General features: G+C 48.0%; 1 protein-coding gene across 2 annotated transcripts in view; it reads right to left on the bottom strand.

Annotated features, from left to right (window-relative positions):
- The window catches only part of LOXL2 (lysyl oxidase like 2), an 82,184-nt gene that overhangs the window by 48,034 nt on the left and 13,104 nt on the right, over window positions 1-21,046 (bottom strand). The window contains exons 2-3 of one of the 2 annotated variants that reach the window (XM_077191698.1): window positions 20,556-20,964; window positions 11,344-11,519 (exon numbers count right to left, since the gene is read on the bottom strand). In XM_077191698.1, coding sequence (XP_077047813.1) covers window positions 11,344-11,519; window positions 20,556-20,910 — 531 coding nt within the window. In that variant the 5' untranslated portion in view covers window positions 20,911-20,964. Of the gene's footprint in view, window positions 1-11,343; window positions 11,520-20,033; window positions 20,091-20,555; window positions 20,965-21,046 lie in introns of those variants that run through there. The other variant, XM_077191699.1, reaches the window with a different exon arrangement.

Here is a 21,046-nt window from a genome sequence, read left to right as displayed (position 1 = left end):
CCCTGTATTTCCCACTCCAGCACTAGAGATCCCTGTATTTCCCACTCCAGCATTTAAAAATCCCTGTATTTCCCACTCCAGCATTTAAAATCCCTGTATTTCCCATTCCAGCATTTAAAACCCCTGTATTTCCCACTCCAGCATTTAAAATCCCTGTATTTCCCACTCCAGGCTCAAGATCCCTGTATTTCCCACTCCAGCACTTGAGATCTCAGAATTTTCCACTCCAGGATTTCCAAGTCCTAGATTTCCCCCTTCCAAGCTGGGCATTTCTTCCCCCCTGACTGACTGGGCTGGCTCCTTGTTGTTTTTTTTTTACAGCAGTGAAAAGCAAGGTGTAAATGGAAATTTGGGAAAACATTCCTGAGTCCAATGTGCCACCTCAGGCTCTGGACAAAGCTCTCCCATCTCATCCCTCTCCCCCAGAGATGCTGACTCAGACACGAAAAGAAATCCTGCTCCAACCTGGGATTCTGTTTAGTGCATCCAACCCTTTTGTCATCATTTTTTTTTGGCCTGTGTTTGCCAAGGAGGACAAAAAAATGAGCAAAGCAGCGAAAAATGAGGCAACATTTCATTGCTGGAGGGAATCCATCTTCTGATAGCTCCAACAGGCCACAGTGACATTTTTAGGGTCTGTCTGAGAGCAAAACCAACCCCAGTCCCATCTCCTTTTCCCTTCCAGAGCTGGTTTAGAGCAGGAAATTTTGGAATTTTGTCTGGGAGCAAAACCAACCCCAATCCCGTCCCCTTTTCCCTCCCAGGGCTGGTTTAGAGCTCTGGAGCTCAGGAAACTTTGGGAGCAAAACCAACCCAAACCCCATCCCCTTTTCCCTCCCAGGGCTGGTTTAGAGCAGGGAATTTTGGAATTTTGTATGGGAGCAAAACGAACCCAAGTCCCATCTCCTTTTCCCTTCCAGAGCTGGTTTACAGCTCTGGAGCTCAGGAAATTTTGTATGGGAGCAAAACCAACCCTAATCCTGTCTTCTTTTCCCTCCCATGACTGGTTTAGAGCAGGGAATTTTGGAATTTTGTATGGGAGCAAAACCAACCCCAATCCTGTCCCCTTTTCCCTCCCAGGGCTGGTTTAGAGCAGGGAATTTTGGAATTTCGTATGGGAGCAAAACCAACCCCAGTCCTGTCCCCTTTTCCCTTCCAGAGCTGGTTTAGAGCTCTGGAGCTCAGGAAATTTTGTCTGGGAGCAAAACCAACCCCAGTCCTGTCCCCTTTTCCCTCCCAGGGCTGGTTTAGAGCAGGGAATTTTGGAATTTTGTATGGGAGCAAAAGCAACCCCAGTCCCATCTCCTTTTCCCTTCCAGAGCTGGTTTAGAGCTCTGGAGCTCAAAAAATTTTGTATGGGAGCAAAACCAACCCCAATCCTGTCCCCTTTTCCCTCCCAGAGCTGGTTTAGAGCTCTGGAGCTCAGGAAACTTTGGGAGCAAAACCAACCCCAATCCTGTCCCCTTTTCCCTCCCAGGGCTGCTTTAGAGCAGGAAATTTTGGAATTTCGTATGGGAACAAAACCAACCCCAATCCTGTCCCCTTTTCCCTCCCAGAGCTGGTTTAGAGCAGGAAATTTTGGAATTTTGTATGGGAGCAAAACCAACCCAAATCCCATCCCCTTTTCCCTCCCAGGGCTGGTTTAGAGCAGAAAATTTTGGAATTTTGTATGGGAGCAAAACCAACCCAAATCCCATCTCCTTTTCCCTTCCAGAGCTGGTTTAGAGCAGGAAATTTTGGAATTTTGTATGGGAGCAAAACCAACCCCAGTCCCATCTCCTTTTCCCTCCCAGGGCTGGTTTAGAGCTCAGGAGCTCAGGAAATTTTGTCTGGGAGCAAAACCAACCCCAATCCTGTCCCCCTTTCCCTCCCAGGGCTGGTTTAGAGCAGGAAATTTTGGAATTTCGTATGGGAGTAAAAACAACCCAAATCCCATCTCCTTTTCCCTCCCAGGGCTGGTTTAGAGCAGGGAATTTTGGAATTTCATATGGGAGCAAAATCAACCCCAGTCCAGTCCCCTTTTCCCTCCCAGAGCTGGTTTAGAGCTCTGGAGCTCAGGAAACTTTGGGAGCAAAACCAACCCCAGTCCTGTCTCCTTTTCCCTCCCAGGGCTGGTTTAGAGCAGGAAATTTTGGAATTTTGTATGGGAACATAACCAACCCCAGTCCTGTCCCCTTTTCCCTCCCAGGCTGGTTTAGAGCAGGGAATTTTTGATGGAGCAACTCAAGGGTTTGCTCAGCTCTGAACAAAGAGAAAAACCTCAGAGAGGAATTCAAGCCACTGCAGAGCCCGGCTTTGTATTGGAAAATTCAAGAACAAAGGATCAGAATAAGCACACTGAGGGCTCTCCATGAGAAAGGGCTGCCAGGAGCTTTTGTCCCAATAATTTTTTAGGGTTGGAATGGTTTCCTTCGGCTGCAGAGGTTTTGTTACACCAATAATGCAAATGCAGGCAGAAATGGTTTATCCTCCAACAGCAGCCGGGCTGATGGTGAAAACAGATCCCAGAGAAAAACTGGGAGCAAACAACACCTAATGGATAAAGCAGATTCCTAAAATCCCCCTCTCTGTGCTCCATGGACACGTGTGGAGTGATCCCACCACAAGGGAAACTCTGGGATCGAGAGAAAGCTGAACCCTAAAGCATGGAGGGAGGCAAAGATGGGATGGAGAGGGATTTGGGAAAGGGAGGGAGGAACAGGGTGGGGGAAATGGTTTGGAATAGAAAGAGGGCAGGGGTAGGATGGGAGGTTGGGAAGGAAAGGGCTGGGATGGAATTCCCAGAGCAGCTGGGGCTGCCCTGGATCCCTGGAAGTGCCCAAGGAGAGGTTGGAGCACCCTGGGACAGTGGGGGGGGTCCCTGATTTAAGCTCCCTTCCCAATCAAACTATTCCAGGATTCCACGATCTCAGCTGGGACTTCCAGCATCCTACAACACAAATCAGTAAAAAATGAGGGGAAAATGTGTGAAACTCTTCCATGCTGGGCCGTGTTTCCCTCTGTCCCATCCTCTCCTTGCCAGGAGCCACGTCCAGGGCCCCAGAGCTGCTCCTCCCCAGTGGGACACAAAAGCCCTGGCAGAGGCTCCGGCTCCGTTACGAAACCAGGGACTCGCAGCCGGGGCCAGCCCAGGGACAAGGGTTTGTTTGGAGCCCTCACAAAAGGATTCCTGGCTTGGAAAAGTTTTCACATGAGCCTCGACTGCTTTTGTTTCCACCCTCTGAACCAAACGCTTCCCCATGGCTCCGGATCCGACGGCAAAATCCCACCCGGCTTTGGGAACGCTCCCTGTGCCATTTGCCACGTGCTTTGTGCTGGTGGGTGATGCCCAGGATGGGTTTTTGGGGCCTCCTCCATGGCCAAACCCAGCTGTTCCCTCTCCTTTTGGAGGGCCCTGAGGATGCTCAGGAATCAGTCCAGGAGAGGATCCTGTTCCTAGAAATCCCAGGCTCAGACGCTGCCCTGGTGCTGAATCACCCTGGAGTTTGGATTTCTCTCTGCTCTGTCCTTGGATTTTTGCATTTCCATTTTCATTCCTCTCTTGCTATAAGAGCTCCAGGATCCACTCAAACTCCTCTTTCCCTCTCTGAGCCTGACCTATTCCACTGCCCCTTAAATAAAACCTATATAAATAGGTTTTAATAATATAATAATAGTGAAATCCTTTTTCACTCCCAGCTGAGCTCCAGGATTTCTCAGCTTCCAAACATCAGGAATTAAGGCTGAAACTTCAACAAGAAATTGGGGTTTTTTTTCTCCAATCCACAACACAACACAAAAATTTTTCCACAGGGGCTTGGTCCATCATAAAAACCTTCACTTCCCCTAAAACCTCAGCCACCAGAGGAAAAAGACTCTTTTTCCTTCACATCCATCGGAATGGGTGGAATCTGTTTGGGTTTAAACATCTGGAGCTGAGCCTCTGAGTCACCCCAAGGTCCTGGCTGTTAAATAAACACAGGAGGATGGGACAGAGCTGGGGGACAGCAGTGCCCTGGGACAGAGCTGGGCTGGGGCTGCACAGAAGGGTGAGGGAGCAGAGTTTGAGCCAGGCTTAGGGGCCAGGAGCAAACCCAGCGTGGATTTGGGCTGCCAAAAGCCTGGCTGAGCTCAGAAAGGCTCCATGGAGCCCAGGCAGAGCGAGGGGACAGCCTGGGAATGGCTGGGGACACCAGGGAGGGGACAGGGCAGGAGCAGGGGGGCCTGGAGGGGCTTTGGCCCAGGCAGGCTCAGCTTAGGGCAGGCTCAGCTTAGGGCAGGCTCAGCTTAGGGAGGACACGGCTCTGTCCTGGCAGCCCCAGGGCTGGGGGCTCCTGATGGGCAAAGCTTTGTCATTCCCTGTGTCCTTCCTGCTGAGCTGCCTGAAGTGTTTGGATCAGGCACTGAAAGCTGGGAAAATTTATTGCCAAGACACAACAAGGTCAGGAACACAGAATTCATGGCATTAAATCTGTGCAAAAGACCTCCAAGCTCATTAAGCCCAACCTCTGACCAATCAGCACCTTCTCACCCAGACCATCCCACTCTGTCCTTAGGAGAAGTTCAATATTTGAACAGAAAAATGATCTTTAAAGGCCTTTCCAACACAAATCCTTCCACGAGTCCCTGATTCCAGCGCCCTGACCTGCCACAAAGGAGCCACTGAGGCAAATGATCACACTCACACAGCACTAAAACATAGTGGATTACCCCAAAATCAGGTTCATTCACATTTTCCTGAGGTGAGGAGATGCTGAAGACCCTCCCAGACACACAAAGCAGCAGAATTTTGCTGCACTTGGGCTTTGGTTTGGAGGATTAAACGTTTACAGCAAAGGGAAACTCAAACCCTCTTGTCACAACAAACAAGCAAATAAAACTTTTCTAATGAAACACTGAAAGCTGCAGCAGACACAGATGGGCTGGGGGTGACCCGTGTGACAAATCCCCACAGTGGGGACAGAGATTCCACCAATTTCCATGGCAAAAAGCTGGAAAAAGAAGTTGTACAAAAAATTGTAATAATTAAAAAATGTAAATGGCAGAGGTTGCCATTCCCTTTTTTGTTGTAGAATAATTTTCCTCTGAGGACAGGGCTTCAGGTGCTTCAATCTCAGTGGTACTGAGTGAAAAAGAGAATTGAAACCCTTGCACCTTTTCTACTGTTTCAAGAGGGAAAATATGCAGATTGTTTCCAGGTCTTCTACAGTATTTTCTTTAATTAAATATTTAATTAAATTAATTAAATAATTAATTAAATACTTAATTAAATACTGTCTTCTAGAGTATTTTCTTTAATTAAATATTCTGAAGGTGTCATTGTTGAGCACTGCGAGGAGCAGGGAGTTGGACTCGATGATCCTTAGGGCTCCTCCCAACTAGAGATATTCTAAAAGGGGCAGATTTACCTGGGGACGAGGCACAAACTTCTCCCCCTCCCCTCCCTGCAGCCCAGCTCAGTCTGGCCTCACACAGAGCCTGGTTTGACTGCAAACCCTGAGCAGGACCCGGCAGAGCCTTTTCCCACTGATTAAAAACCCGGAATTAACCGGGATCATGGGATGGTTGGTGTTGGAAGGGACCTTAACCCCACCTCATCCCACCCTGGGACACCTCCCACCCCTCCAGGCTGCCCCAAACCCCATCCAGCCCAGCCCTGGGCACTTCCAGCCATGGCTGAGCCCCCTTTTAACCCAGCACAACCAAAGCCTTTGAGCCACCGGCCTTTGAAGGGAGATTTTTCTGCCTCACAAGTACCCAGAGGGGAAATGAAGGCCAGAAATAGCAGCCAGACCTGTCTGGCCACCGTCTGGCCAAAGCCCTGGGCTGGCCTCAGGTACCAGAGCTATTTGGGAGCTGCAGAAATTCGATATATTTAGAGCCTGGCCTATTTGAAGGCTGTGTGGGCGCACACAGAGGAAGGAGGTGGACAGCAAATATTTTGTTCAGGATGTTTTGGGGCGGGCATTAAATAAAATCCCTCTGGTGCATTGATTTAAGGAATATATTAAGGTAGGAATCAGCCACTGTGGCCTTGAAATGGCTGGAAAAGGCAGGAAAGCAGCTGCAGGTGGGTCTGGAATGAGCTGGGATAACACAGAGTGACTGCAGGCACTGGTGGAAAAGCAGGGATGGTGCTCCCAGCACCATCAGGGAACACACAGGGAATTTGGATTTCAGAGCTCCTGACACCCAGCAGCTCCATCACCCTCCCAGAAATCCTCTAAAATCTGCAGTGGAAGTGGAAAACGGCAAAAAAGGGGAATTTTAACAAGGGAGGGATGGAATTCTGGTGTTGCCAGAAGGATTAACCCCTTCCTGCCTGTCTCCCTCCTCCTTATCACAACTCTCCCACCATTTGCCTTCCCCCAAAACGCTTCAGGGTTTGGGCTGAAAAGGCCTTTAAAGATCATTTTTCTGTTCAAATATTGAACTTCTCCTAAGGACAGAGTGGGATGGTCTGGGTGAGAAGGTGCTGATTGGTCAGAGGTTGGGCTTAATGAGCTTGGAGGCCTTTTGCACAGATTTAATGTCATGAATTCTGTGTTCCTGACCTTGTTGTGTCTTGGCAATACATTTTCCCAGCTTTCAGAGGTCAAGCACTGCCCCTTCCCAGCAGGAAAAGGATGGAAGAGCTCAGGGATGGGAAGAAGTGTGACATAACCCTCCAAACACGAGCTGTGATGGGAAGGGAATCTGTCTGAGCACATCCATATGGAATGGCTGGGTGATTTATGGCCATGGAAAATCTCATCCTCTCCCACTCATCCGCAGCTTTTCCAAACTGGGAAGCAGAGCTGAGCCGGTGTCCAATGAAAATGAGCTCGGCTCAGGGGTTATTGAGCTGCTCCTGAGGGACTGGGGGCTCCCTGTGGGGCAGAGCTGGGCCAGCCAGGCCAGATTTAGGCAAAACCTCCCCATGCACGGCCCTGTCACCAGTGAATTCCTCCCCCTGGTTTTCCACGTTCCCAGCACTTACCAGGCCCAGGGAACCTGCACCAAAGGGGCTTTAAGGCTTCCTAAATGATGAGGAAAGGCTGGGGGAATGGGGATTGTTCAGAAGTTTTGGGGTGACCTCATTGTGGCCTTCCAGTGCCTGAAGGAGCTACAGAAACATGGAGAGGGATTTGGGACAGGACACAGGGAATGGCTTCCCGCTGGAAAAGGGGAGATTTAGGTGCAGTATTGGGAGGGCATTCCTGGCTCTGAGGGAGGGGAGGGCTGGGATGGGATTCCAGAGGAGCTGTGGCTGCCCCTGGATCCCTGGAAGTGCCCAGGGCCACCCTCAGGGTGAAGAAACTTTTCCCAATATCCAACCAAGGCTCCCCTGGCCCAGCTCTGGCTGTTCCCCCTGATCACAGGAACCAAAATCTGCCCTCACTCCTGTTAATCCATGGGCTGTGCACAGTCAGATCCATTTGGGAATCACAACCAGGGTGGGAATGCAGGATCCAGCACCCAAGCTCGGTTTAGCACCTCCAGCCAGGCCTGTTCTAGTAAAGCCTGGTTTGAGCAGCAGCTGAAGGACAAACGGACAGATCTCCTCCCCCAGGAATCCCGGTGGGATTGCGCCGGTTCTGCTCTGTCAGCGCAAAAGCTGATGGAGAATCCTGACCACAGCAGAGCTCAGAGGAAATTCCAGCCCCCTCACCCCTCATTCCAAAGGGAGAACATCACTGGGACAAGCTCTGGGCTCCAGCAGGAACCCAGGAGCTCACAAACGATGATGTTTCCCCTGTGAATGTGAGGAATGACCTGCACAATTCCCAGGCACGTTGGGAAGAGCAAAAACTTCCAAACTTGCCTTTGCAGGAGGCTTTGGACACCCCCTGGTTCAGGTTTGTGACCCCCTGGGTCACCCTGTTCCTTGTTTTTAGCTCCAGCTGTGCCCCCCTGGCTGCTGAGGAGATAAAGCCAAGATAAGAGTGGCAAAACTCAGAGGGGGAAGAGCTGGAACATTTGACAGCCAGTTGTGACTACAAGGAGCTGCCACAATGGCATCCCAAACATCCCAACTCTCACCTCCAGCCTTGATCCTGCTCAGGGAAAGCAGCAGGGAAGGAGCCCTGCAGCTCCAGGGACTTTATTTTATAGGGAGAGAGAAAAAATCAGCTGGGTTTTGCAGAATGGAAGCAGTGGTGCTGTGGGAAGGTTTGTGAAATTCAGGGAGAAACAGAATCCTGGAAGGGTTTGGGTAGGAAAGGAGCTCAAAATCATTCAGGGTGAAACAGAAGCCTGGAAGGGTTTGGGTAGGAAAGGAGCTCAAAATCATTCAGGGTGAAACAGAGTCCTGGAATGGTTTGGGTAGGAAAGGAGCTCAAAATCATTCAGGGAGAAGCAGAGTCCTGGAAGGGTTTGGGTAGGAAAGGAGCTCAAAATGATTTAGGGAGAGACAGAATCCTGGAATGATTTTGTAGGAAAGGAGCTCAGAATCATCCAGTGCCACCCCTGCCACAGGCAGGGACAATTCCCAGGTTGCTCCAGCCTGGTTTTGGACACTTCCAAGGACCCAGGGGCAGCCAGAGCTTCTCTGGAATTCCATTCCAGCCCCTCCCCAGCCTCACAGGGAAGGTTTTCCCTCCCTATTTCTAATTTTAACCTGCTCTCTCTGTCAGTTTGAGGCAGGCAGGGGACGAGCAGGGGGTGCAGCAGCCTCTGCCCAGGAAATGCAGCACTTCCACCCCACTCAGCACAGCTCCTTAAAAATAAATCCACTTCTTTCTCCCTTTTCCATCCCCTCCTCCTGCTGAGGGATCCAGGCTTCTGCTCCAGGAATCACTTCAGTCTCGTGATTCATCTGAAATTTCAGCACCCCCAGAGCAGCAGCCGAGCTCATTCCCAATTATCTGAGGAGTTCCACTCACCCAGCCCCACGCTGAGCTCATGGAAAGGCAGAGCCCTCAAAGCTGCCGTGATTAATCCCTGGAGCAGCTCGGGGTGAGGTGACCTCTGTCTAGACTAAAGCAGATTTTCTTCCAGGTGTTTTGAGGACTCTCTGCGGCTTCAGAGGAGCCAAAGCCACCCCTGGTGTTCCGTGCTCCCGCCTCATTCCCTGGGACACAAGGGAGCCATTGATGGAGCGGCTGGGGACGATCCCTCCCGAGGCAGGGGAGGCGAGGTCAGGGTGAGGAAAGGAATTGAATCCCTCCGATCCTGGAGCTGCAGCCCTTCCCTTCCCTTCCCTTCCCTTCCCTTCCCTTCCCTTCCCTTCCCTTCCCTTCCCTTCCCTTCCCTTCCCTTCCCTTCCCTTCCCTTCCCTTCCCTTCCCTTCCCTTCCCTTCCCTTCCCTTCCCTTCCCTTCCCTTCCCTTCCCTTCCCTTCCCATTTCACTCACAGACAACCCCAAGGGTTCATCCACACTGGGATGTGCAGCACAGCCTGGCTTTGCCCTGCATGCTCAAAAGGAGCTCTGGAAATGCTTACAGGGGGGGTCTTGCCATAAATTTTGGCCAAGGGCAGCCAGGGAATTGAGACAGTGAAAAATCCAAGAAAAGGGAGGTGCCTGAAGCACCTAAACCGAGCTTGGGTGCTGGATCCTGCATTCCCACCCTGGTTGTGATTCCCAAATGGATCTGACTGTGCACAAACTCCCCAAGCTGAGGAGCTAAAGGAAAAAAAAATCTTTTTTTCCCCTCTGAAGAGCTCATCCCAGCTCCCTTCCAGCCCAGCATTCCTGCATTTCTCTCTCCTGCAGAAATCCCATGGGATTTCTGTCATTTCCCCTTTGGTTCTGTCACTTCCCCAAATCTCCCCCTCAGCCTCCCAGTGAGAGCCCAGAACCTTCCCCAGGACGTCCTCACTTCCAGCCCTAATCCCACATTCCCACAAATATTCCCATATTTTGATCATGGCTCCTCCATCATTGCTCATCCAAACAACACAAAAATATCTTTCTATCTTCCCTTTAAATTAATTAATAAATTAATTAATAAATAAATTAATTAATAAATTAATCCCAGGAATTATTCCACCCCAAATCCAACCCTCCCCGCTGCCCCCATTAGCCCAGAGAGCTCCAAAACTGGTCCCAGTGTTAAAAGAGGAGGAAAAAATTCAGGATTTTTGTCCATTAGAACTAAAAACATCAGGAAGTTCTGTGAGCACAACACAGGTTTTGTCTCTTTGAAATATTAACAGAACAGGTTTCAATTTTGAAAAATTGTTTGAGGAACTGGAATAATTTATAGTAAAAAAATAAAATAAACCTCTGCTTCAAATTCTTATTATCTTATTATTTATCTGATAATGTGGAAAAATATGTGGGATAAACATGGGATAAATTGATAATTTATGTCAGTCCCAGCCATCCCAGTCCACAGGATGCTCTGAATCAGAGTTTTTACCCCCTTTACCTCAATTTGATTAATCAAGGGCACATTTTGTCTCTAAATTCATCCTCTGAAACATGAAAAGAGCAGGTTTCAATTTTGAAAAACATGATTGAGGAAACAGAATAATTTATAGTAAAAAGTTTCAGATTCTTATTGTTTATCTGACTTCCTGAAAATGGAACCTGAATTTTGTCTCTCCAGCCCAGGCAGGAGCAGCCAAGTTTTAAGCCCAGAGATGGGATCAATATGGGATAAACTGATCATGTGAATAAATGTGGGATAAACAGGAGATAAATTGATAATGGGGGATAAATGTGGGATAAATTGATAGGGTGAATAAATAGGTGGGATAAACATGAGATAAATTGATAATGGGGGATAAATATAGGATAAACTGATAATGTGGGATAAACACGAGATAAATTCATAATGGGAATTAATATTGGATAAATTGATAATGGGAATAAATAGGTGGGATAAATATGGGATAAACTGATAATAGGAATAAATATGGGATAAGTTGATAATGTGAATAAATAGATGGGATAAATATGGGATAAACTGATAATGTGGGATAAACATGACATAAATTGATAATGGGAATATATATGAGATAAATTGGTAAGGTGAATAAATAGATGGGATAAATAGATGGGATAAATATGGGATAAATTGATAATGTGGTATAAATATGGGATAAGTTGATAATGTGAATAAATAGATGGGATAAGTTGATAATGTGAATAAATAGATGGGATAAATATGGGATAAATTGATAATGTGAATAAATAGATAAGTTGATAATGTGAATAAATGTAGGATAAATTGGTAAGGTGAATAAATATGGGATAAGTTGATAATGGGAGTAAATATGGGATAAATTGATACTATGAATAAATATGTGATAAATATGGGATAAATCAATAATACCAACAAACATGCAGGACAAACATGTGATAAATTTACAATTTCCATCACTTCCAACCATCCCTCCCCTCAGGACACTCCGGACCATCATTTTGACCCCAATTACCTCAATTTGGTTAATGAGGGAGTTGTCAAACTTGAAGCCTGGGATCCTCTTCTCGCTGCACACCACGCCCACGTCCTCGGTGTGTTTGCAGTCGCTCACGCCCCAGCCGTTGGAGCCGCAGGCGGCCAGGCTGCTCTCCTTGCCCGTGCAGTGCACGTTGTCCAGCCAGATCTTCCCTGCAGAAGCAGGAAAACACAGCTCAGATTCCAAAAGGGGGGATGGAGGCTGGATTCCCTTCCAGGGATCCCAGGGAAGCAGCTGGGCCTCACGCTCAGCTGAAAATCTCAGTGTGAATAAAATGGCGCCTCAAGGATTGATGGATTGGGAAAAGCTCTGGCCCATGGATTTTCCTGTCCTTTATCCACCTGGGAATAAAGCAGCACCTCAAGGATTGATGGATTGGGAAAAGCTCTGGCCCATGGATTTTCCTGTCTTTTATCTATTTAGGAATAAAAATCCACCTCCAGCCTGTGCTGCCTCAGGGATCAGTGATGAAAATTCTCAGTGCAAAAAATCAAGGTGAGTAAAGCAGCACCTCAAGCAGTGCAGGTTGTCCAGCCAGATTTCCCCTGGAAAAGGATGGAAACACAACTGAGATTCCAAAAGGAGGAATCTGAGCTGGGTTCCCTGAATCTGGATTCCAGGGAATGTTCCCTGGAATGGGAAAAACCACAACTGAGATTCCAAAAGGAGGAATCTGAGCTGGGTTCCCTGAATCTGGATTCCAGGGAAGCAGCTGGGCCTTGCTCTGTGTTAAAAATTAGGGTGAATAAAGCAGCACCTCAAGCAGTGCAGGTTGTCCAGCCAGATTTCTTCTGGAAAAGGAGGAAAACACAGCTGAGATTCCAAAAAGGGGGGATGGAGGCTGGATTCCCTTCCAGGGATCCCAGGGAAGCAGCTGGGCCTCATGCTCAGCTGAAAATCTCAGTGTGAATAAAATGGTGCCTCAAGGATTGATGGATTGGGAAAAGCTCTGGCCCATGGATTTTCCTGTCCTTTATCCACCTGGGAATAAAGCAGCACCTCAAGGATTGATGGATTGGGAAAAGCTCTGGCCCATGGATTTTCCTGTCTTTTATCTATTTAGGAATAAAAATCCACCTCCAGCCTGTGCTGCCTCAGGGATCAGTGATGAAAATTCTCAGTGCAAAAAATCAAGGTGAGTAAAGCAGCACCTCAAGCAGTGCAGTCTGTCCAGCCAGATTTCCCCTGGAAAAGGAGGAAAACACAGCTGAGATTCCAAAAGGAGGAATCTGGGCTGGATTCCCTGAACCTGGATTCCAGGGAATGTTCTCTGGAATGGGAAAAACCACAACTGAGATTCCAAGAGGAGGGATCTGGACTGGATTCCCTGAACCTGGACTCCAGGGAAGCAGCTGGGCCTTGCTCTGTGTTAAAAATTAGGGTGAATAAAGCAGCACCTCAAACAGTGCAGGTTGTCCAGCCAGATTTCTTCTGGAAAAGGAGGAAAACACAACTGAGATTCCAAAAGGAGGAATCTGGGCTGGATTCCCTGAACCTGGACTCCAGGGAAGCAGTTTGGTCTCACGCTCAGTTGAAAATCAAGGTGAATAAAGCAGCACCTCAAGGATTGATGGATTGGGAAAAGCTCTGGCCCATGGATTTTCCTGTCCTTTATCCACCTGGGAATAAAATTCCACCTCCAGCCTGTGCTGCCCTAGCACAGTGATCAGATCCATCACAGGGATCAGTGATGAAAATCCCCAGTGTGAAAAACCGAGGTGTGACAATCAAGGTGAGTAAAGCAGCACCTCAAGCAGTGCAGGCTGTCCAGCAAGATTTCCCCTGGAAAAGGAGGAAAACACAGCTGAGATTCCAAAAGGGGGAATCTGAGCTGGGTTCCCTGAACCTGGATTCCAGGGAATGTTCTCTGGAATGGGAAAAACCACAACTGAGATTCCAAGAGGAGGAATCTGGACTGGATTCCCTGAACCTGGACTCCAGGGAAGCAGCTGGGCCTTGCTCTGTGTTAAAAATTAGGGTGAATAAAGCAGCACCTCAAGCAGTGCAGGTTGTCCTGCAAGATTTCTTCTGGAAAAGGAGGAAAACACAGCTGAGATTCCAAGAGGAGGAATCTGGACTGGATTCCCTGAATCTGGATCCCAGGGAAGCAGCTGGGCCTCACGCTCAGTTGAAAATAAAGCGGCACCTCAAGGATTGATGGATTGGGGAAAGCTCTGGCCCATGGATTTTCCTGTCCTTTATCCACCTGGGAATAAAGCAGCACCTCAAGGATTGATGGATTGGGAAAAGCTCTGGCCCATGGATTTTCCTGTCTTTTATCTATTTAGGAATAAAAATCCACCTCCAGCCTGTGCTGCCTCAGGGATCAGTGATGAAAATTCTCAGTGCAAAAAATCAAGGTGAGTAAAGCAGCACCTCAAGCAGTGCAGGTTGTCCAGCCAGATTTCCCCTGGAAAAGGAGGAAAACACAGCTGAGATTCCAAAAGGAGGAATCTGGGCTGGATTCCCTGAACCTGGACTCCAGGGAAGTGCTTGGTTCTCACTCTGGCTGTGAAAATCAAGATGTGAAATCTCAGTGTGAAAATAAAGCAGCATCTCAAGGATTGATGGATTGGGAAAAGCTCTGGCCCATGGATTTTCCTGTCCTTTATCTATTTGGGAATGAAAATCCACCTCCAGCCTGTGCTGCCCCAGCACAGTGATCAGATCCATCACAGGGATCAGTGATGAAAATCCCCAGTGTGAAAAACCAAGGTGTGACAATCCAGGTGAATAAAGCAGCACCTCAAGCAGTGCAGGTTGTCCAGCCAGATTTCCCCTGGAAAAGGATGGAAACACAACTGAGATTCCAAAAGGAGGAATCTGAGCTGGGTTCCCTGAATCTGGACTCCAGGGAAGCAGCTGGGCCTTGCTCTGTGTTAAAAATTAGGGTGAATAAAGCAGCACCTCAAGCAGTGCAGGCTGTCCAGCAAGATTTCTTCTGGAAAAGGAGGAAAACACAGCTGAGATTCCAAAAAGGGGGAATTTAGGCTGGATTCCCTTCCAGGGATCCCAGGGAAGCAGCTGGGTCTCACACTCAGTTGAAAATCAAGGTGAGTAAAGCAGCACCTCAAGCAGTGCAGGTTATCCAGCCAGATTTTCCCTGGAAAAGGAGGAAAACACAACTGAGATTCCAAAAGGAGGAATCTGAGCTGGGTTCCCTGAATCTGGATTCCAGGGAATGTTCCCTGGAATGGGAAAAACCACAACTGAGATTCCAACAGGAGGGATCTGGACTGGATTCCCTGAATCTGGACTCCAGGGAAGCAGCTGGGTCTTGCTCTGTGTTAAAAATTAGGGTGAATAAAGCAGCACCTCAAGCAGTGCAGGTTGTCCTGCAAGATTTCTTCTGGAAAAAGAGGAAAACACAGCTGAGATTCCAAGAGGAGGAATCTGGACTGGGTTCCCTGAACCTGGATCCCAGGGAAGCAGCTGGGTCTCACGCCCAGTTGAAAATCAAGGTGAATAAAGCAGCATCTCAAGGATTGATGGATTGGGAAAAGTTCTGGCCCATGGATTTTCCTGTCCTTTATCCACCTGGGAATAAAGTGGCACCTCAAGCAGTGCAGGTTGTCCAGCAAGATTTCCCCTGGAAAAGGATGGAAACACAACTGAGATTCCAAGAGGAGGGATCTGGGTTGGATTCCCTGAACCTGGATTCCAGGGAATGTTCTCTGGAATGGGAAAAACCACAACTGAGATTCCAAGAGGAGCGATCTGGGCTGGATTCCCTGAACCTGGACTCCAGGGAAGCAGCTGGGCCTTGCTCTGTGTTAAAAATTAGGGTGAATAAAGCAGCACCTCAAGCAGTGCAGGTTGTCCAGCCAAATTTTCCCTGGAAAAGGATGGAAACACAACTGAGATTCCAAAAAGGGGGAATCTGGACTGGATTCCCTGAACCTGGATCCCAGGGAATCTTCCCTGGAAGGCAGGGATGTGCTGGGTCTCATTCTTGGTGTACAAATCAAGGTGAATAAAGCAGCACCTCAAGCAGTGCAGGTTGTCCAGCCAGATTTCCCCTGGTAAAGGAGGAAAACACAACTGGGATTCCAAAAGGAGGGATCTGGACTGGATTCCCTGAACCTGGACTCCAGGGAAGCAGCTGGGCCTTGCTCTGTGTTAAAAATTAGGGTGAATTAAGTGGCACCTCAAGCAGTGCAGGTTGTCCAGCAAGATTGTCCCTGAAAAAGGATGGAAACACAGCTGAGATTCCAAAAGGGGGAATCTGGGCTGGATTCCCTGAACCTGGATCCCAGGGAAGCAGTTTGGTCTCACGCTCAGTTGAAAATCAAGGTGAATAAAGCAGCCACCTCAAGGATTGATGGATTGGGAAAAGCTCTGGCCCATGGATTTTCCTGTCCTTTATCCACCTGGGAATAAAGTGGCACCTCAAGCAGTGCAGGTTGTCCAGCCAGATTTCTTCTGGAAAAGGAGGAAAACACAACTGAGATTCCAAAAAGGGGAATCTGGACTGGATTCCCTGAATCTGGATTCCAGGGAATGTTCCCTGGAAGGCAGGGAAGTGCTGGGTCTCATTCTTGGTGTGCAAATCAAGGTGAATAAAGCAGCACCTCAAGCAGTGCAGGTTGTCCAGCCAGATTTCTTCTGGAAAAGGATGGAAACACAACTGAGATTCCAAAAGGAGGAATCTGGGCTGGGTTCCCTGAACCTGGATTCCAGGGAATGTTCTCTGGAATGGGAAAAACCACAACTGAGATTCCAAGAGGAGGGATCTGGACTGGATTCCCTGAACCTGGACTCCAGGGAAGCAGCTGGGCCTTGCTCTGTGTTAAAAATTAGGGTGAATTAAGTGGCACCTCAAGCACTGCACGTTGTCCAGCCAGATTTCCCCTGGAAAAGGAGGAAACACAGCTGAGATTCCAAAAGGAGGAATCTGAGCTGGGTTCCCTGAATCTGGAAGCCAGGGAATCTTCCCTGGAAGGCAGGGAAGTGCTGGGTCTCATTCTTGGTGTGCAAATCAAGGTGAATAAAGCAGCACCTCAAGCAGTGCAGGTTGTCCAGCCAGATTTCCCCTGGAAAAGGAGGAAACACAGCTGAGATTCCAAAAGGAGGATCTGGACTGGGTTCCCTGAACCTGGATTCCAGGGAATGTTCTCTGGAATGGGAAAAACCACAATTGAGATTCCAAGAGGAGGAATCTGGGCTGGATTCCCTGAACCTGGACTCCAGGGAAGCAGCTGGGTCTCACGCTCAGGTGAAAATCAAGGTGAATAAAATGGCGCCTCAAGGATTGACGGATTGGGAAAAGCTCTGGCCCATGGATTTTCCTGTCCTTTATCCACCTGGGAATAAAAATCCACCTCCAGCCTGTGCTGCCCCAGCACAGTGATCAGATCCATCACAGGGATCAGGGATGAAAATCCCCAGTGTGAAAAACCGAGGTGTGACAATCAAGGTGAGTAAAGCAGCACCTCAAGGATTGATGAGTTTGATGCCATGATGATTTTTTTGCCTTTTCTTTTATGCTCCTTTTATGCATTCTCAGTGCTCTTAGCAAGCACATTTGTAATTCCTTCAGTCTGATAACCTCAAACCAAAACCCCAAACATCCTAAAAGCCTCTCAGCTAGAGGCAGACAAACCCTACCCTACCTTAAAAAACCAAAGTCCCCTCTAAAATACATCCTATAAACTAAGATTAAGCCCATCCAAGACAATAAAAATACGATAAAAATAAAATAAATTTTAAAAATGGAAATAAAATAATATCAGGGTACTCCTTCTAGTCTCTTAATAAGTCATTTTTGTTAAATATCTTAATTTGCAAAGTCTGTAAAATTCTGTCCATGATCTATTGTGAGTGTACATTTCAGTTTGCTCCTCCTTGGCAAAATGCTGCACCATAAGAATCCTCATTAAATACCAAAATAAAAAAGCATTATCCCTTAGCTGAATTAATTAAATTTTGACTTTTAAATGATTAATTTAATTAAATGTTAAGACTAAGGAATGTTGTCAAGTTGGGAAAACCTCTGACCCAACGGCATTTCCCATCCTTTATCCATATGGGAATATTAAATTAATAAATTTAATCAATATAAAATTAATAATATAATAAAATAAAATAAATTTAATTAATTAATATTATATTCAAATAACAATAAAATTATAATTTAATTATGTTAGAAATAATACATTAAATTAATGCATTTAAATTTATGTAAAATATTAAAATAATAAATTAATACAGAAATCAGGCCCCTCAGAACCAGAATGGGAAGAGCCCCCCAGCCCCTGGATTTGGGATTTCTGTGGGAATTCTCCCTCCCATGTGAGCCCGTGGCCAGCCTGGTTTGTTTTCCAATGTCACGGCCTCTTCCTCGCTTGGAAATCTCCTGCTCTGCTTCCAGAGCCAAAATCCACAACTTTGGGAGCACATTCCAGGTTTGCAATTTCCCTCAGGCCCCACTCGTTCTTTTATGGGACATTTATAGGTGTGAGCACTCAGAAACTGCTCAAATCCACCCAAACAGCACCTGTGGCCCTCCAGAGTGGAATTTTATCCCTGTGGGATCCACCAGGCTCCAGGGAGGGCAGGAAAAATCCTCAGCAGGACAAGATTCCATCCCAAATCCCAATAAATCCTGAGAAATCCCGTGGGGTGTCCGTTATTCCACAGATCTGTTGTTATTCCTGGATTATTCCTGAGTTTTCCCCTCTCAAACTTGGTGATTCCAGGAATTCCCAGCTGTCACATACAAACATTCTCCTTTCCAAGTAGTTGCCCAGCAGATATTTGGGATTCAGGTGGGCTTTTCCACATTTCCAGCAGGTGCAAGGTTCAGAGGGTGAGAAAGGACACGGCAAAGTGAAATCAGGGATTCTTGGGAGTTGGAGAGGCTCCCCCAATGCCCTGAAATCCCAATCCAAGGTCCTTCAGCTGCTCCAGGCCCTTCCCCATCCCTGTGTCCATCCTTTGGATGCTTTCCAATAATTTCTCACATTTTTTACCTCACAGAGCACAGCATGAGAAAGGAACATTCAAAACCACCACTTAAACTGAAATTAGGGATTATGGGAAACTGGAAAGGCCCTGAAATCCCAATCCAAGGTCCTTTAGCTTCTCCAGGCCTTTCTCCATCCCTGTGTCCATCCTTTGGATGCTTTCCAACACTTGAACACCTTTTTCACTTCATAAAGCAGAGCACAAGAAACCAACATCAATGAGCCTGATCATTGATGATCAATACCAAAATTCAGGGATTATTGGGAGCTGGGAACATTCCCCACAGTGCTCCAAGATCTCCTCACCTTCTCCTTTCCCATACTTGGAGCTGGGCAGCCAGGACACGGCCTGCACATAGCCCAGCTCCCGGCATGAGAGAGAAACACCCAAAACCCATAAATTAAACTGAAATCAGGGGCTGGAAAGGCCCTCCCAGTACCTTGGGATCCTAAACCAAGTGCCCTCTCAGCTGCTCCAGGCCGTTCCCCATCCCTGTGTCCATCCTTTGGATGCTTTCCGACAATTTAACACATTTTTTTACCTCACAGAGCAGAGGACAAGAAACCAACACTCAAAACCATTAATGAGACTGAAATCAGGAATTATTGGGAGGTGGAAAGACCCTCTCCCTTTTCCAAGATCTCCTCACCTTCTCCTTTCCCATACTTAGAGCTGGGCAGCCAGGACACGGCCTGCACGTAGCCCAGCTCCCGGCATGAGAGAGAAACACCCAAAACCCATAAATTAAACTGAAATCAGGGGCTGGAAAGGCCCTCCCAGTACCTTGGGATCCTAAACCAAGTGCCCTCTCAGCTGCTCCAGGCCCTTCCCCATCCCTGTGTCCATCCTTTGGATGCTTTCCAATAATTTCTCACATTTTTCACCTCACAGAGCACAGCATGAGAAAAGAACTTTCAAAACCACCAATTAAACTGAAATTAGGGATTATGGGGAACTGGAAAGGCCCTGAAATCCCAATCCAAGGTCCTTCAGCTGCTCCAGGCCGTTCCCCATCCCTGTGTCCATCCTTTGGATGCTTTCCAACACTTTAACACCTTTTTCACTTCATAAAGCAGAGCACAAGAAACCAACACTCAAAACCATCAATGAGCCTGATCATTGATGATAAATACCAAAATTCAGGGATTACTGGGAGTTGGAAACATTCCCCACAGTGCTCCAAGATCTCCTCACCTTCTCCTTTCCTGTACTTGGAGCTGGGCAGCCAGGACACGGCCTGCACGTAGCCCAGCTCCCAGCACGAGAGAGAAACACCCAAAACCCATAAATTAAATTGAAATTAGGGATTATTTGGAGCTGGAAACATTCCCCACAGTGCACCAAGACCTCCTCACCTTCTCCTTTCCTGTACTTGGAGCTGGGCAGCCAGGACACGGCCTGCACGTAGCCCAGCTCCCGGCATGAGAGAAAAACACCCAAAACCCATCAATGAGACTGAAATCAGGGATTATTGGGAGATGGAATGGCCCTCCCAATGCTCTGGGATCCCAATCCAAGGTCCTTCAGCTGCCCTTCCCCAAACCTGTGTCCATCCTTTGGATGCTTTCCAACACTTTAACACCTTTTTTACTTCACAGAGCAGAGCATGAGAAACCAACACCCAAAACCATCAATGAGATTGAAATCAGGGATTACTGGGAGCTGGGAACATTCCCCACAGTGCTCCAAGACCTCCTCACCTTCTCCTTTCCCGTACTTGGAGCTGGGCAGCCAGAACACGGCCTGCACGTAGCCCAGCTCCCAGCATGAGAGAGAAACACCCAAACCCATCAATGAGACTGAAATCAGGAATTACTGGGAGATGGAATGGCCCTCCCAATGCCCTGGGATCCCAATCCAAGGTCCTTCAGCTGCTCCAGGCCGTTCCCCATCCCTGTGTCCATCCTTTGGATGCTTTCCAACACTTTAACACCTTTTTTACTTCACAGAGCAGAGCATGAGAAACCAACACTCAAAACTATCAATGAGCCTGATAAATACCAAAATTCAGAGATTATTGGGAGGTGGAAAGACCCTTTCCCTGCTCCAAGATCTCCTCACCTTCTCCTTTCCCGTACTTGGAGCTGGGCAGCCAGGACACGGCCTGCACGTAGCCCAGCTCCCAGCACGAGAGAGAAACACCCAAACCCCATAAATTAAATTGAAATTAGGGATTATTGGGAACTGGAAACATTCCCCACAGTGCTCCAAGATCTCCTCACCTTCTCCTTTCCCGTACTTGGAGCTGGGCAGCCAGGACACGGCCTCCGTGTAGCCCAGCTCCCGGCACACCACGTGGGCGGCGTGGATGGAGAAGTCGTCGTCGCACACGGTGCCCCACTCCCCGCTGTAGAACACCTCCAGCCTGCCCTCGTTGTGCTTCCTCTTCTGCCCCGCCAGCCTCAGCTGGATCTTGGGCACGTTTGGGGCTCTCTGGGGCGGCTGGAACGCCGGCGGCGCTGGCTCGGGGTAGCCGGGCAGGTACGGCCAGGGCTCGTACTGGGCACAGCTCAGCCCCGCCAGCAGCAGCAGCAGCAGCAGGCAGTGGTTGGAGGGAAAAACTTGGGATCTTCCCATTTTCAGTGCTCACAGTGCTCAGAGGCAGAGCCAGGCAGTGCAGGCAGGGCTGTCCTGGAGGAAAAGCAGATTTTAGTTAATGTTTGTAATGATGCAAAATGGATATGATTTATATTATTGTAGTATTTATATTAAT

Source organism: Agelaius phoeniceus, chromosome 30 (genome assembly GCF_051311805.1).
Source record: "Agelaius phoeniceus isolate bAgePho1 chromosome 30, bAgePho1.hap1, whole genome shotgun sequence".
Taxonomy (NCBI): domain Eukaryota; kingdom Metazoa; phylum Chordata; class Aves; order Passeriformes; family Icteridae; genus Agelaius; species Agelaius phoeniceus.
Note: the sequence above shows the minus strand (reverse complement) of the source record. Positions and strands in the feature narration are given on the sequence as shown.